At 39.5% G+C, this 14,605-nt stretch overlaps 2 protein-coding genes across 2 annotated transcripts; both read left to right on the top strand.

The window, feature by feature from the left end:
- Positions 1-6,520: 6,520 nt before the first annotated feature.
- On the top strand, positions 6,521-11,037 carry LOC124381186 (uncharacterized threonine-rich GPI-anchored glycoprotein PJ4664.02-like). The gene is made up of 5 exons (XM_046842603.1): positions 6,521-6,747; positions 6,922-7,052; positions 7,330-7,394; positions 7,501-7,619; positions 7,856-11,037. The coding sequence occupies exons 1-5, from the start codon at positions 6,714-6,716 to the stop codon at positions 11,035-11,037; spliced, it is 3,531 nt and encodes a 1,176-aa protein (XP_046698559.1). The 5' UTR covers positions 6,521-6,713.
- An 811-nt stretch (positions 11,038-11,848) lies between these two features.
- Positions 11,849-14,601, top strand: LOC124381185 (uncharacterized protein YMR317W). The gene is made up of 2 exons (XM_046842602.1): positions 11,849-12,641; positions 13,640-14,601. Exons 1-2 carry the CDS (start codon positions 11,945-11,947, stop codon positions 14,599-14,601), a joined length of 1,659 nt encoding a protein of 552 aa, XP_046698558.1. The 5' UTR covers positions 11,849-11,944.
- The last annotated feature ends 4 nt before the right edge of the window (positions 14,602-14,605 follow it).

Below are 14,605 nucleotides of genomic sequence, written 5' to 3'. Positions count from 1 at the left end.
CTTCTGCTGGAACAACTGAAGAAACAACACTGGGAACCTCGAAAAGTCTTATCGAAACATCAAACCCCACAGTTGGCACATCTGCAACATCAGTAAGTTCTTCTGCGGAAACAACTGCAGAAACAACTATAGAAACTTTAACTAGTCTTAGCGAAACTTCAGAAGCCACAGTTGCCACATCTGAAACATCAACCAGATCTTCTTCTGGAACAACTGCAGAAACAACACTGGAAACCTCAAGTAGTCTTATTGAAACCTCAGAATCCACAGATGCCACATCTGCAACATCTGCAAGTTCTTCTTCTGGAACAACTGCAGAAGCAACACTGGAAACATCACCTAGTCTTACTAAAACATCAGAATTCACAGTTGCCACATCTGCAACATCAACAAGTTCTTCTGCTGGAACAACTGTGGAGACACCACTGGAAAGCTCAACTAGTCTTAGAGAAACATCAGAACCCACAGTTGCCACATCTGAAACACCAGCAGGCACTTTTGCTGTTACAACTGCAGAAAAAACACTGGAAACCACCACTAGTCTTAGCAAAACATCTGAACCCACAGTTGCCACATCTGGAACATCAGCAAGATCTACTTCTGGAACATCTGCAGAAACAACAGTAGAAACCTTAACTAGTCTTAGCGAAACTTCAGAACCCACAGTTGCCACATCTGAAACACCAGCAGGCACTTTTGCTGTTACAACTGCAGAAACAGCAGTAGAAACTTTAACTAGTCTTAGCGAAACTTCAGAACCCACAGTTGCCACATCTGCAACACCAGCAAGTTCTTCTTCTGGAACAACTGCAAAAACAACACTGGAAACATTACCTAGTCTTACTGAAACATCAGAATTCACAGTTGCCACATCTGAAACATCAACCAGATCTTCTTCTGGAACAACTGCAGAAAAAACACTGGAAACCTCAACCAGTTTTATTGAAACCTCAGAACCCACAGTTGCCACATCTGCAACATTAGTAATTTCTTCTGCTGAAACAACTGCAGCAACAACACTGGGAACCTCAACTACTCCTACTGAAAACTCAGAATCCACAGTTGCCACATCTGTAAAATCATCACCCATGCATACTGAAACCTCAGAATCCACAGATGCCACATCTGCAACATCAGCAAGATCTACTTCTGGAACAACTGCAGAAACAACAGTAGAAACCTTAACTACTCTTAGCGAAACTTCAGAACCCACAGTTGCCACATCTGCAACACCAGCAAGTTCTTCTTCTGGAACAACTGCAGAAGCAACACTGGAAACATCACCTAGTCTTACTGAAACATCAGAATTCACAGTTGCCACATCTGGCACATTAACAAGTTCTTCTTCTGGAACAACTGCAGAAACAACACTGGGAACATCAACTACTCTTAGTGAAACATTAGAACCCACAGTTGCCACATCTGCAACATCACCAAGTTTTTCTCCTGGAACAACAGCAGGAACAACAGTAGAAAGCTCAACTAGTCTCAGTGAAACTTCAGAACCCACAGTTGCCACATCTGGAACATCAGCAACATCATCAGGTGTTAGTGATACATCAGTGACAATACCAAACTCATCAAAAATGCCATCAAATTCCACTTCAAGATCCACTACAGGTACCGCAGTATATTTTTTTGAATATATATTTCATGTTGGATTATTTGACTTGCTAAGTCTGTTTCACTGCTACAACTAGTAATTTGTCTTTGCAAAAATTATATATCTTTGTTTGGCCATGAGTGGATATTATGACTGGTTTAAAATTATTTTTTTACAGATTCTCCAACGACCATGTACCCCGTTTTTAAATTGAACATTAGCTTTACCACTCCTGAGACATTTAAATCTGACTTATTAAATCAATCTTCACCTGCGTTCAAGGAGCGTGAACATCGGATCATAAATGAGGTCTGTCTCATATAGAAAACACTGAGAAGTATTAAAATATTGAGATGTGATTACTCTAATGACAGTAATAGCACTTTAACTGCAATACTTCAATGTATAGAATTATTATTATGTTAATGCCTAGTTTTCTGTTGGAAATCACATTCATACTATTTATTTTGTATATCAACAAGCAAATATAACATTACACGACTTAAAATTTAACTTCCCTTGGGGGTTACATCTATTTTTAGCCCTGTTAAAGACCTTACATTAATTTATTGTCATTGTGATATTTTTTTTCAGTTTGGACAAGGTTTCACAAACAAATACGGCAGCAAATTCCTTTACATCATAGTACATGGTTGCAGGTGGGTGTCATGTTTGCTTATTCACTATTTACTAAAAAATGTATGATTGTTTTTTTACGATCACTTGTATAATTAATAAACCTTTCACATATTCTTGTTATTGTAGAGCTGGGTCAACAATTTCAGATTGTGAAGCATCATTCCGTGGAATTGTGCCTTCTGATTCTTCAATTATTGATGCCATAATGAGTGCAAATACAAGCTTTGACATTATAAGTATATATAGTAAGTCATGGTGGAATTTTTTTTTAATAAATATTCATAACAAGAATATAATTTGCTCTCCCAAATTGTAATGCATGGATTGTTTCAGTGCATAAACATTAGCAAAAAAACATTAAATAAGCATTTCAAGATATGTGACCCACCTATAGTAAGTGGTGTTTTTTCCATATGAAGATCTTCTATCCTATAGTTTGCTTTTTATTAAATAAATTTACTATTTTCTATTAATTACAGTAAATGGCGTGGAATATGAATTAACAACAATGACCACAACACAGACTGCAGGTTCAACAGACATCTCAACAGGACCACCATCAGCTTCTACTTCAGGAGGTTCAACAAATGTCATATTGGAAACAAGTACCAGTGTTACATCAGAACTACCAGTGACTTCTACTTTAGAATTAACTACAGATATTATTCAGAAAACAACAACGGGTGTCACATTAGAGCCACTAAGGAGTTATCTGTCAGAATCAACTACAACTGTCACACTCCAAACATCAACAGGTGATACATCGGAATCATTATCTAGTTCTCCTTCTTTAGAAACAACTACAGTTGTCACCCTGGAAACATCACCTGGTGTTACATCAGAACTACCACTGACTTCTCATTCAGAATCAACTACAGCTATTTTACAGAAAACATCACCCAGTGTCACATCAGAACTACCAGTGACTTCTCCTTCAGAATCAACTACAGCTGTCACACTCGAAACATCAACAGGGTTCACATCAGAACTACCATCAACCTCTTCTTTGGAAACAGCTACAGGTGTCACACTGGAAACATCAGCTAGTGTTGCATCAGAAGTACCAGTGGCTTCTACTTCAGAATCAACTACAGCTATCACATTCCAAACATCAACAGGTGTTAAATCAGAACCACCATCAACCTCTTCTTTAGAAACAGCTACAGTTGTCACACAGGAAACATCAGCAACTGTAACATCAGAGCCACTATCTAGCTTTTCGTCAGGCTTAACAGTTATTACACTAGAAACATCACCCAGTGTCACATCAGTACTACCAGTGACTTCTTCAGAAGCAACAGTGACATCTCCTTCAGAATCAACTACAGCTGTCACACTCCAAACATCAACAGGTGTTACATCAGAACCACTATCAACCTCTTCTTTAGAAACAAATAGAGTTGCCACACTGGAAACATCAGCTGGTGTTACATCTGAGCCACTGTCTAGTTCTCCTTTAGAATCAACAGTTATGTCTTTTGAAACATCACTCAGTGTCACATCAGAACTGACAATGTCTCCATCTTCAGAATCAACTACAGCTGTCACACTCCAAACATCAACAGGTGTTACATCAGAAACACCATTAACCACTTCTTTAGAAACAGCTACAGTTGCCACACTGGAATCTTCAGCTAGTGTTACCTCAGAGCCACTATCAAGTTATCCTTCAGGTTTAACAGATATTACACTAGAAACCTCACCCAGTGTCACATCAGAACTACCAGTGACTTCTCCTTCAGAATCAACTACAGCTGTCTTACTCAAAACATCAACAGGTGTTACATCAGAACCAATATCAACTTCTTCTTTAGAAACACCTAAAGTTGTAGTACTGGAAACATCAGCTAGTCTTTCATCAGAACTACCAGTGGCTTCTCCTTCAGAATCAACTACAGCTGTCACACTCCAAACATCAACAGGTGTTACATCAGAACCACCATCAACCTCTTCTTTAGAAACAGCTACAGTTGCCACACTGGAAACTTCAGCTAGTGTTACCTCAGAGCCACTATCAAGTTATCCTTCAGGGTCAACAGTTATTACACTAGAAACATCACCCAGTGTCACGTCAGAACTACCAGTGATTTCTCCTTCAGAATCAACTACAGCTGTCACACTCCAAACATCAACAGGTGTTACATCAGAACCACTATCAACTTCTTCATTAAAAACATCAACAATTGTCACACTGGAAACATCATCTAGTGTTATATCAGAACTACCAGTGGCTTCTCCTTCAGAATCAACTACAGCTGTCACACTCCAAACATCAACAGGTTTCACATCAGAACTACCATCAACCTCTTCTTTAGAAACAGCTACAGTTGTCACACAGGAAACATCAGCTACTGTAACATCAGAGCCACTATCTAGTTTTTCGTCAGGCTTAACAGTTATTACACTAGAAACATCACTCAGTGTCACATCAGAACTATCAGTGACTTCTTCAGAAGCAACAGTGACTTCTCCTTCAGAATCAACTACAGCTGTCACACTCCAAACATCAACAGGTGTTACATCAGAACCACTATCAACCTCTTCTTTAGAAATAAATACAGTTGCCACACTGAAAACCTCAGCTAGTGTTACATTAGAGCCACTATCAAGTTATCCTTCAGGGTCAACAGTTATTACACCAGAAACATCACCCAGTGTCACATCAGAACTACCAGTGACTTCATCTTCAGAATCAACTACAGCTGTCTTACTCGAAACATCAACAGGTGTTACATCAGAACCAATATCAACTTCTTCTTTAGAGACAGCTACAGTTGTCATACTGGAAACATCAGCTGGTGTTACATCTGAGCCACTGTCTAGTTCTCCTTCTGGATCAACAGTTATGTCTATAGAAACATCACCCAGTGTCACATCAGAACTGACAATGTCTTCATCTTCAGAATCAACTACAGCTGTCTTACTCCAAACATCAACAGGTGTTACATCAGAACCACCATCAACCTCTTCTTTAGAAACAGCTACAGTTGCCACACTGGAAACGTCATCTAGTGTTACATCAGAGCCACTATCAAGTTATCCTTCAGGGTCAACAGTTATTACACTAGAAACATCACCCCGTGTCACATCAGAACTACCAGTGGCTTCTCCTTCAGAATCAACTACAGCTGTCACACTCCAAACATCAACAGGTGTTACATCAGAACCACTATCAACCTCTTCTTTAGAAACAGCGACAATTGTCACACTGGAAACATCAGCCAGTGTTACATCAGAACTACCAGTGGCTTCTCCTTCAGAATCAACTACAGCTGTCACACTCCAAACATCAACAGGTGTTACATCAGAACCACCATCAACCTCTTCTTTAGAAACAGATACAATTGCCACACTGGAAACTTCAGCTAGTGTTACATCAGAGCCACTATTAAGTTATCCTTCAGGAACAACAGTTATTACTCTAGAAACATCACCCAGTGTAACATCAGAACTACCAGTGACTTCTCCTTCAGAATCAACTACAGTTGCCACATCTGCAACACCAGCAAGTTCTTCTGGAACAACTGAAGAAACAAAACTGGAAACATCACCTAGTGTTACTGAAACATCAAAATTCACAGTTGACACATCTGCAACATCAGCAAGTTCTTCTCCTGGAACAACTGAAGAAACAACACTGGAAACATCAGCAAGTTCTTTTGCTGGAACAACTGCAGAAACAACACTGGAAACCTCAACCAGTTTTATTGAAACCTCAGAACCCACAGTTGCCACATCTGCAACAACAAGTTCTTCTGCTGGAACAACAGTGGAAACAACACTGGAAACCTCAAGTAGTCTTATCGAAACATCAAAACCCACAGTTGGCACATCTGCAATATCAGTAATTTCTTCTGCTGAAACAACTGCAGAAACAACTATAGAAACTTTAACTAGTCTTAGCGAAACTTCAGAACCCACAGTTGCCACATCTGGAACATCAACAAGATCTTCTTCTGTACCAACTGCAAAAACAACACTGGAAACCTCAACCAGTTTTATTGAAACCTCAGAACCCACACTTGCCACATCTGCAACATCAACAAGTTCTTCTGCTGGAACAACTGTGGAAACAACACTGGAAACCTCAACTAGTCTTAGCGAAACATCCGAACCCACACTTGCCACATCTGGACCATCAGCAGGTACAACTGCTGAAACAACTGCAGAAACAACACTGGGAACATCAACTACTTCTAGTGAAACATCAGAACCCACAGTTGCCACATCTGCAACATCACCAAGTTTTTCTCCTGGAACAACAGCAGAAACAACAGTAGAACGCTCAACTAGTCTTAGTGAAACATCTGCGACATCAGCAAGTTCCTCTGCTGAATCAACAGAAGGAACAACATTAGAAAGCTCAACTAGTCTTAGTAAAACTTCAGAACCCACATTAGCCACATCTGAAACATCAGCAACATCATCAGGTGTTAGTGGCACATCAGTGACAATACCAAACTCATCGAAAATGCCATCAAATTCCACTTTAAGATCCACTACAGGTACCGCAGTATATCTTTTTTTTAATATATATTTCATGTTGGATTATTGGACTTGCTGAGGCTCTTTCACTGCTACAACTAGTAATTTGTTTTTGCAAAAATTATATATTTTTGTTTGGCCATGAGTGGATATTATGACTGGTTTTAATTTTTTTTTTTTTTTTTTTTTTACAGATTCTCCAATGACCATGTACCCAATTTTTAAATTGAACATTAGCTTTACCACTCCTGAGACATTTAATTCTCACTTGTTAAATCAATCTTCACCTGCCTTCAAGGAGCGTGAACATCGGATCATAAATGAGGTCTGTCTCATATAGAAAACACTGAGAAGTATTAAAATATTGAGAAGTGATTACTCTAATGACAGTAATAGCACTTTAACTGCAATACTTCAATGTATAGAATTATGTTGATGCCTATTTTTCTGTTGGAAATCACTTTTATACTACTTCTTTTGTATGTCAACAAGCAAATATAACATTACATGACTCAAATTTTCATTTCCCTTGGGGGTTACATCTATTTTTAGCCCTGTTAAAGACCTTACATTAATTTATTGTCATTGTGATATTTTTTCAGTTTGGACAAGGTTTTACAAACAAATATGGCAGCAAATTCCTTTACATCATAGTACATGGTTGCAGGTGGGTGTCATGTTTGCTTATCCACTATTTACTAAAAAATGTATGATTGTTTTTTTATGATCACTTGTATAATTATTAAACCTTTCACATGTTCTTGTTATTGTAGAGCTGGGTCAACAATTTCAGATTTTGAAGCATCATTCCGTGGATTTGTGCCCTCTGATTCTTCAATTATTGATGCCATATTAAGTGCAAATACAAGCTTTGACATTACAATTATATATAGTAAGTTATGGAGGAATTTTTTTTTTTTTATAAATATTCATAACAAGATAATCATTTGCTCTCCCAAATTGTAATGCATAGATTGTTTCAGTGTATAAACATTAGCAAAAAGTCAGTAAATAAGCTTTTCAAGATATGTGACCCACCTATAGTAAGTGGTGTTTTTTCCATATGAAGCTCTTCTATCCTATAGTTTGCTTTTTATTAAAAAAATTACTATTTTTTATCAATTACAGTAAATGGCGTGGAATATGAATTAACAACAATGACCACAACACAGACTGCCGGTTCAACAGACATAACAGGACCACCATCAGCTTCTACTTCAGGAGGTTCAACAACTGTCATATTGGAAACAAGTACCAGTGATACATCAGAACTACCAGTGACTTCTACTTTAGAATCAACTACAGATATTATACAGAAAACAACAACAGGTGTCACATCAGAGCCACTAAGGAGTTATCTGTCAGAATCAACTACAACTGTCACACTCCAAACATCAACAGGTGATACATCGGAATCATTATCTAGTTCTTCTTCTTTAGAAACATCTACAGTTGTCAGCCTGGAAACATCACCTGGTGTTACATCAGAACTGACAATGTCTTCATCTTCAGAATCAACTATAGCTGTCATACTCGAAACATCAACAGGTGTTACATCAGAACTAATATTAACTTCTTCAGAAACGGCTACAGTTGTCATACTGGAAACATCAGCTAGTGTTACATCAGAGCCACTATTAAGTTATCCTTCAGATTCAACAGTTATTACACTAGAAACATCACCCAGTGTCACATCAGAACTACCAGTGACTTCTCCTTCAGAATCAACTACAGCTGTCACACTCCAAACATCAACTGGTCTTACATCAGAACTACCATCAACTTCTTCTTTGGAAACAGCTACAGTTGCCACACTGGAAACATCAGCTAGTGTTACATCAGAGCCACTGTCTAGTTCTCCTTCTGGATCAACAGTTATGACTTTAGAAACATCACCCAGTGTCACATTAGAACTGACAATGTCTTCATCTTCAGAATCAACTACAGCTGTCTTACTCGAAACATCGATTGGTGTTACATCGGAACCAATATCAACTTCTTCTTTACAAACAGCTACAGTTGTCGTACTGGAAACATCAGCTAGTCTTACATCAGAACTACCAGTGGCTTCTCCTTCAGAATCAACTACAGCTGTCACACTCCAAACATCAACAGGTGTTACATCAGAGCCACTATCAAGTTATCCTTCAGGGTCAACAGTTATTACACTAGAAACATCACCCAGTGTCACATCAGAACTACCAGTGACTTCTTCAGAAGCAACAGTGACTTCTCCTTCAGAATCAACTACAGCTGTCACACTCCAAACATCAACAGGATACACATCAGAACTGCCATCATCCTCTTCTTTAGAAACAGCTACAGTTGTCACACAGGAAACATCAGCTACTGTAACATCAGAGCCACTATCTAGTTTTTCGTCAGGCTTTACAGTTATTACACTAGAAACATCACCCAGTGTCACATCAGAACTACTAGGGACTTCTCCTTCAGAATCAACTACAGCTGTCACACTCCAAACATCAACAGGTGTTACATCAGAACCACCATCAACCTCTTCTTCAGAAACAGCTACAGTTGCCACACTGGAAACATCAGCTAGTGTTACATCAGAGCCACTATCAAGTTATCCTTCAGGGTCAACAGTTATTACACTAGAAACATCACCCAGTGTCACATCAGAACTGACAATGTCTTCATCTTCAGAATCAACTACAGCTGTCTTACTCGAAACATCAACTGGTGTTACATCAGAACCAATATCAACTTCTTCTTTAGAAACAGCTACAGTTGTCGTACTGGAAACATCGGCTAGTCTTACATCAGAACTACCAGTGGCTTCTCCTTCAGAATCAACTACAGCTGTCACACTTCAAACATCAACAGGTGTTACATCAGAACCACTATCAACTTCTTATCTAGAAAAAGCTTCAGTTGTCACACTGAAAACATCAGCTAGTGTTACATCAGAAATACCAGTGGCTTCTTCTTCAGAATCAACTACAGCTGTCACACTCCAAACATCAACAGATGTTACATCAGAACCACCATCAACCTCTTCTTCAGAAACAGCTACAGTTGCCACACTGGAAACATCAGCTAGTGTTACATCAGAGCCACTATCAAGTTATCCTTCAGGGTCAACAGTTATTACACTAGAAACATCACCCAGTCTCACATCAGAACTGACAATGTCTTCATCTTCAGAATCAACTACAGCTGTCTTACTCGAAACATCAACTGGTGTTACATCAGAACCAATATCAACTTCTTCTTTAGAAACAGCTACAGTTGTCGTACTGGAAACATCGGCTAGTCTTACATCAGAACTACCAGTGGCTTCTCCTTCAGAATCAACTACAGCTGTCACACTCCAAACATCAACAGGTGTTACATCAGAGCCACTATCAAGTTATCCTTCAGTGTCAACAGTTATTACACTAGAAACATCACCCAGTGTCACATCAGAACTGACAATGTCTTCATCTTCAGAATCAACTACAGCTGTCTTACTCGAAACATCAACTGGTGTTACATCAGAACCAATATCAACTTCTTCTTTAGAAACAGCTACAGTTGTCGTACCGGAAACATCGGCTAGTCTTACATCAGAACTACCAGTGGCTTCTCCTTCAGAATCAACTACAGCTGTCACAGTCCAAACATCAACAGATGTTACATCAGAACCACCATCAACCTCTTCTTCAGAAACAGCTACAGTTGCCACACTGGAAACATCAGCTAGTGTTACATCAGAGCCACTATCAAGTTATCCTTCAGGGTCAACAGTTATTACACTAGAAACATCACCCAGTGTCACATCAGAACTGACAATGTCTTCATCTTTAGAATCAACTACAGCTGTCTTACTCGAAACATCAACTGGTGTTACATCAGAACCAATATCAACTTCTTCTTTAGAAACAGCTACAGTTGTCGTACTGGAAACATCGGCTAGTCTTACATCAGAACTACCAGTGGCTTCTCCTTCAGAATCAACTACAGCTGTCACACTTCAAACATCAACAGGTGTTACATCAGAGCCACTATCAAGTTATCCTTCAGGGTCAACAGTTATTACACTAGAAACATCACCCAGTGTCACATCAGAACTGACAATGTCTTCATCTTCAGAATCAACTACAGCTGTCTTACTCGAAACATCCACTGGTGTTACATCAGAACCAATATCAACTTCTTCTTTAGAAACAGCTACAGTTGTCGTACTGGAAACATCGGCTAGTCTTACATCAGAACTACCAGTGGCTTCTCCTTCAGAATCAACTACAGCTGTCACACTCAAACATCAACAGGTGTTACATCAGAACCACTGTCAACTTCTTATCTAGAAACAGCTTCAGTTGTCACACTGGAAACATCAGCTAGTGTTACATCAGAAATATCAGTGGCTTCTTCTTCAGAATCAACTACAGCTGTCACACTCAAACATCAACAGATGTTACATCAGAACCACCATCAACCTCTTCTTCAGAAACAGCTACAGTTGCCACACTGGAAACATCAGCTAGTGTTACATCAGAGCCACTATCAAGTTATCCTTCAGTGTCAACAGTTATTACACTAGAAACATCACCCAGTGTCACATCAGAACTGACAATGTCTTCATCTTCAGAATCAACTACAGCTGTCTTACTCGAAACATCAACTGGTGTTACATCAGAACCAATATCAACTTCTTCTTTAGAAACAGCTACAGTTGTCGTGCGGAAACATCGGCTAGTCTTACATCAGAACTACCAGTGGCTTCTCCTTCAGAATCAACTACAGCTGTCACAGTCCAAACATCAACAGATGTTACATCAGAACCACCATCAACCTCTTCTTCAGAAACAGCTACAGTTGCCACACTGGAAACATCAGCTAGTGTTACATCAGAGCCACTATCAAGTTATCCTTCAGGGTCAACAGTTATTACACTAGAAACATCACCCAGTGTCACATCAGAACTGACAATGTCTTCATCTTTAGAATCAACTACAGCTGTCTTACTCGAAACATCAACTGGTGTTACATCAGAACCAATATCAACTTCTTCTTTAGAAACAGCTACAGTTGTCACTGGAAACATCGGCTAGTCTTACATCAGAACTACCAGTGGCTTCTCCTTCAGAATCAACTACAGCTGTCACACTTCAAACATCAACAGGTGTTACATCAGAGCCACTATCAAGTTATCCTTCAGGGTCAACAGTTATTACACTAGAAACATCACCCAGTGTCACATCAGAACTGACAATGTCTTCATCTTCAGAATCAACTACAGCTGTCTTACTCGAAACATCCACTGGTGTTACATCAGAACCAATATCAACTTCTTCTTTAGAAACAGCTACAGTTGTCGTACTGGAAACATCGGCTAGTCTTACATCAGAACTACCAGTGGCTTCTCCTTCAGAATCAACTACAGCTGTCACACTCCAAACATCAACAGGTGTTACATCAGAACCACTGTCAACTTCTTATCTAGAAACAGCTTCAGTTGTCACACTGGAAACATCAGCTAGTGTTACATCAGAAATATCAGTGGCTTCTTCTTCAGAATCAACTACAGCTGTCACACTCCAAACATCAACAGATGTTACATCAGAACCACCATCAACCTCTTCTTCAGAAACAGCTACAGTTGCCACACTGGAAACATCAGCTAGTGTTACATCAGAGCCACTATCAAGTTATCCTTCAGGGTCAACAGTTATTACACTAGAAACATCACCCAGTGTCACATCAGAACTGACAATGTCTTCATCTTCAGAATCAACTACAGCTGTCTTACTCGAAACATCAACTGGTGTTACATCAGAACCAATATCAACTTCTTCTTTAGAAACAGCTACAGTTGTCGTACTGGAAACATCGGCTAGTCTTACATCAGAACTACCAGTGGCTTCTCCTTCAGAATCAACTACAGCTGTCACACTCCAAACATCAACAGGTGTTACATCAGAGCCACTATCAAGTTATCCTTCAGGGTCAACAGTTATTACACTAGAAACATCACTCAGTGTCACATCAGAACTGACAATGTCTTCATCTTCAGAATCAACTACAGCTGTCTTACTCGAAACATCCACTGGTGTTACATCAGAACCAATATCAACTTCTTCTTTAGAAACAGCTACAGTTGTCGTACTGGAAACATCGGCTAATCTTACATCAGAACTACCAGTGGCTTCTCCTTCAGAATCAACTACAGCTGTCACACTCCAAACATCAACAGGTGTTACATCAGAACCACTATCAACTTCTTATCTAGAAACAGCTTCAGTTGTCACACTGGAAACATCAGCTAGTGTTACATCAGAAATACCAGTGGCTTCTTCTTCAGAATCAACTACAGCTGTCACACTCCAAACATCAACAGATGTTACATCAGAACCACCATCAACCTCTTCTTCAGAAACAGCTACAGTTGCCACACTGGAAACATCAGCTAGTGTTACATCAGAGCCACTATCAAGTTATCCTTCAGGGTCAACAGTTATTACACTAGAAACATCACCCAGTGTCACATCAGAACTGACAATGTCTTCATCTTCAGAATCAACTACAGCTGTCACACTCCAAACATCAACAGATGTTACATCAGAACCACCATCAACCTCTTCTTCAGAAACAGCTACAGTTGCCACACTGGAAACATCAGCTAGTGTTACATCAGAGCCACTATCAAGTTATCCTTCAGGGTCAACAGTTATTACACTAGAAACATCACCCAGTGTCACATCAGAACTGACAATGTCTTCATCTTCAGAATCAACTGCAGCTGTCTTACTCGAAACATCAACTGGTGTTACATCAGAACCAATATCAACTTCTTCTTTAGAAACAGCTACAGTTGTCGTACTGGAAACATCAGCTAGTCTTACATCAGAACTACCAGTGGCTTCTCCTTCAGAATCAACTACAGCTGTCACACTCAAACATCAACAGGTGTTACATCAGAACCACTGTCAACTTCTTATCTAGAAACAGCTTCAGTTGTCACACTGGAAACATCAGCTAGTGTTACATCAGAAATATCAGTGGCTTCTTCTTCAGAATCAACTACAGCTGTCACACTCCAAACATCAACAGATGTTACATCAGAACCACCATCAACCTCTTCTTCAGAAACAGCTACAGTTGCCACACTGGAAACATCAGCTAGTGTTACATCAGAGCCACTATCAAGTTATCCTTCAGGGTCAACAGTTATTACACTAGAAACATCACCCAGTGTCACATCAGAACTGACAATGTCTTCATCTTCAGAATCAACTACAGCTGTCTTACTCGAAACATCCACTGGTGTTACATCAGAACCAATATCAACTTCTTCTTTAGAAACAGCTACAGTTGTCGTACTGGAAACATCGGCTAGTCTTACATCAGAACTACCAGTGGCTTCTCCTTCAGAATCAACTACAGCTGTCACACTCCAAACATCAACAGATGTTACATCAGAACCACCATCAACCTCTTCTTCAGAAACAGCTACAGTTGCCACACTGGAAACATCAGCTAGTGTTACATCAGAGCCACTATCAAGTTATCCTTCAGGGTCAACAGTTATTACACTAGAAACATCACCCAGTGTCACATCAGAACTGACAATGTCTTCATCTTCAGAATCAACTACAGCTGTCACACTCCAAACATCAACAGATGTTACATCAGAACCACCATCAACCTCTTCTTCAGAAACAGCTACAGTTGCCACACTGGAAACATCAGCTAGTGTTACATCAGAGCCACTATCAAGTTATCCTTCAGGGTCAACAGTTATTACACTAGAAACATCACCCAGTGTCACATCAGAACTGACAATGTCTTCATCTTCAGAATCAACTGCAGCTGTCTTACTCAAACATCAACTGGTGTTACATCAGAACCAATATCAACTTCTTCTTTAGAAAC

The sequence above is a fragment of the Silurus meridionalis genome, chromosome 28, assembly GCF_014805685.1.
Source record: "Silurus meridionalis isolate SWU-2019-XX chromosome 28, ASM1480568v1, whole genome shotgun sequence".
NCBI classification, from domain to species: domain Eukaryota; kingdom Metazoa; phylum Chordata; class Actinopteri; order Siluriformes; family Siluridae; genus Silurus; species Silurus meridionalis.
The sequence above is the reverse complement of the archived record's forward strand: the minus strand, read 5'-3'. Positions and strand labels throughout refer to the sequence as shown.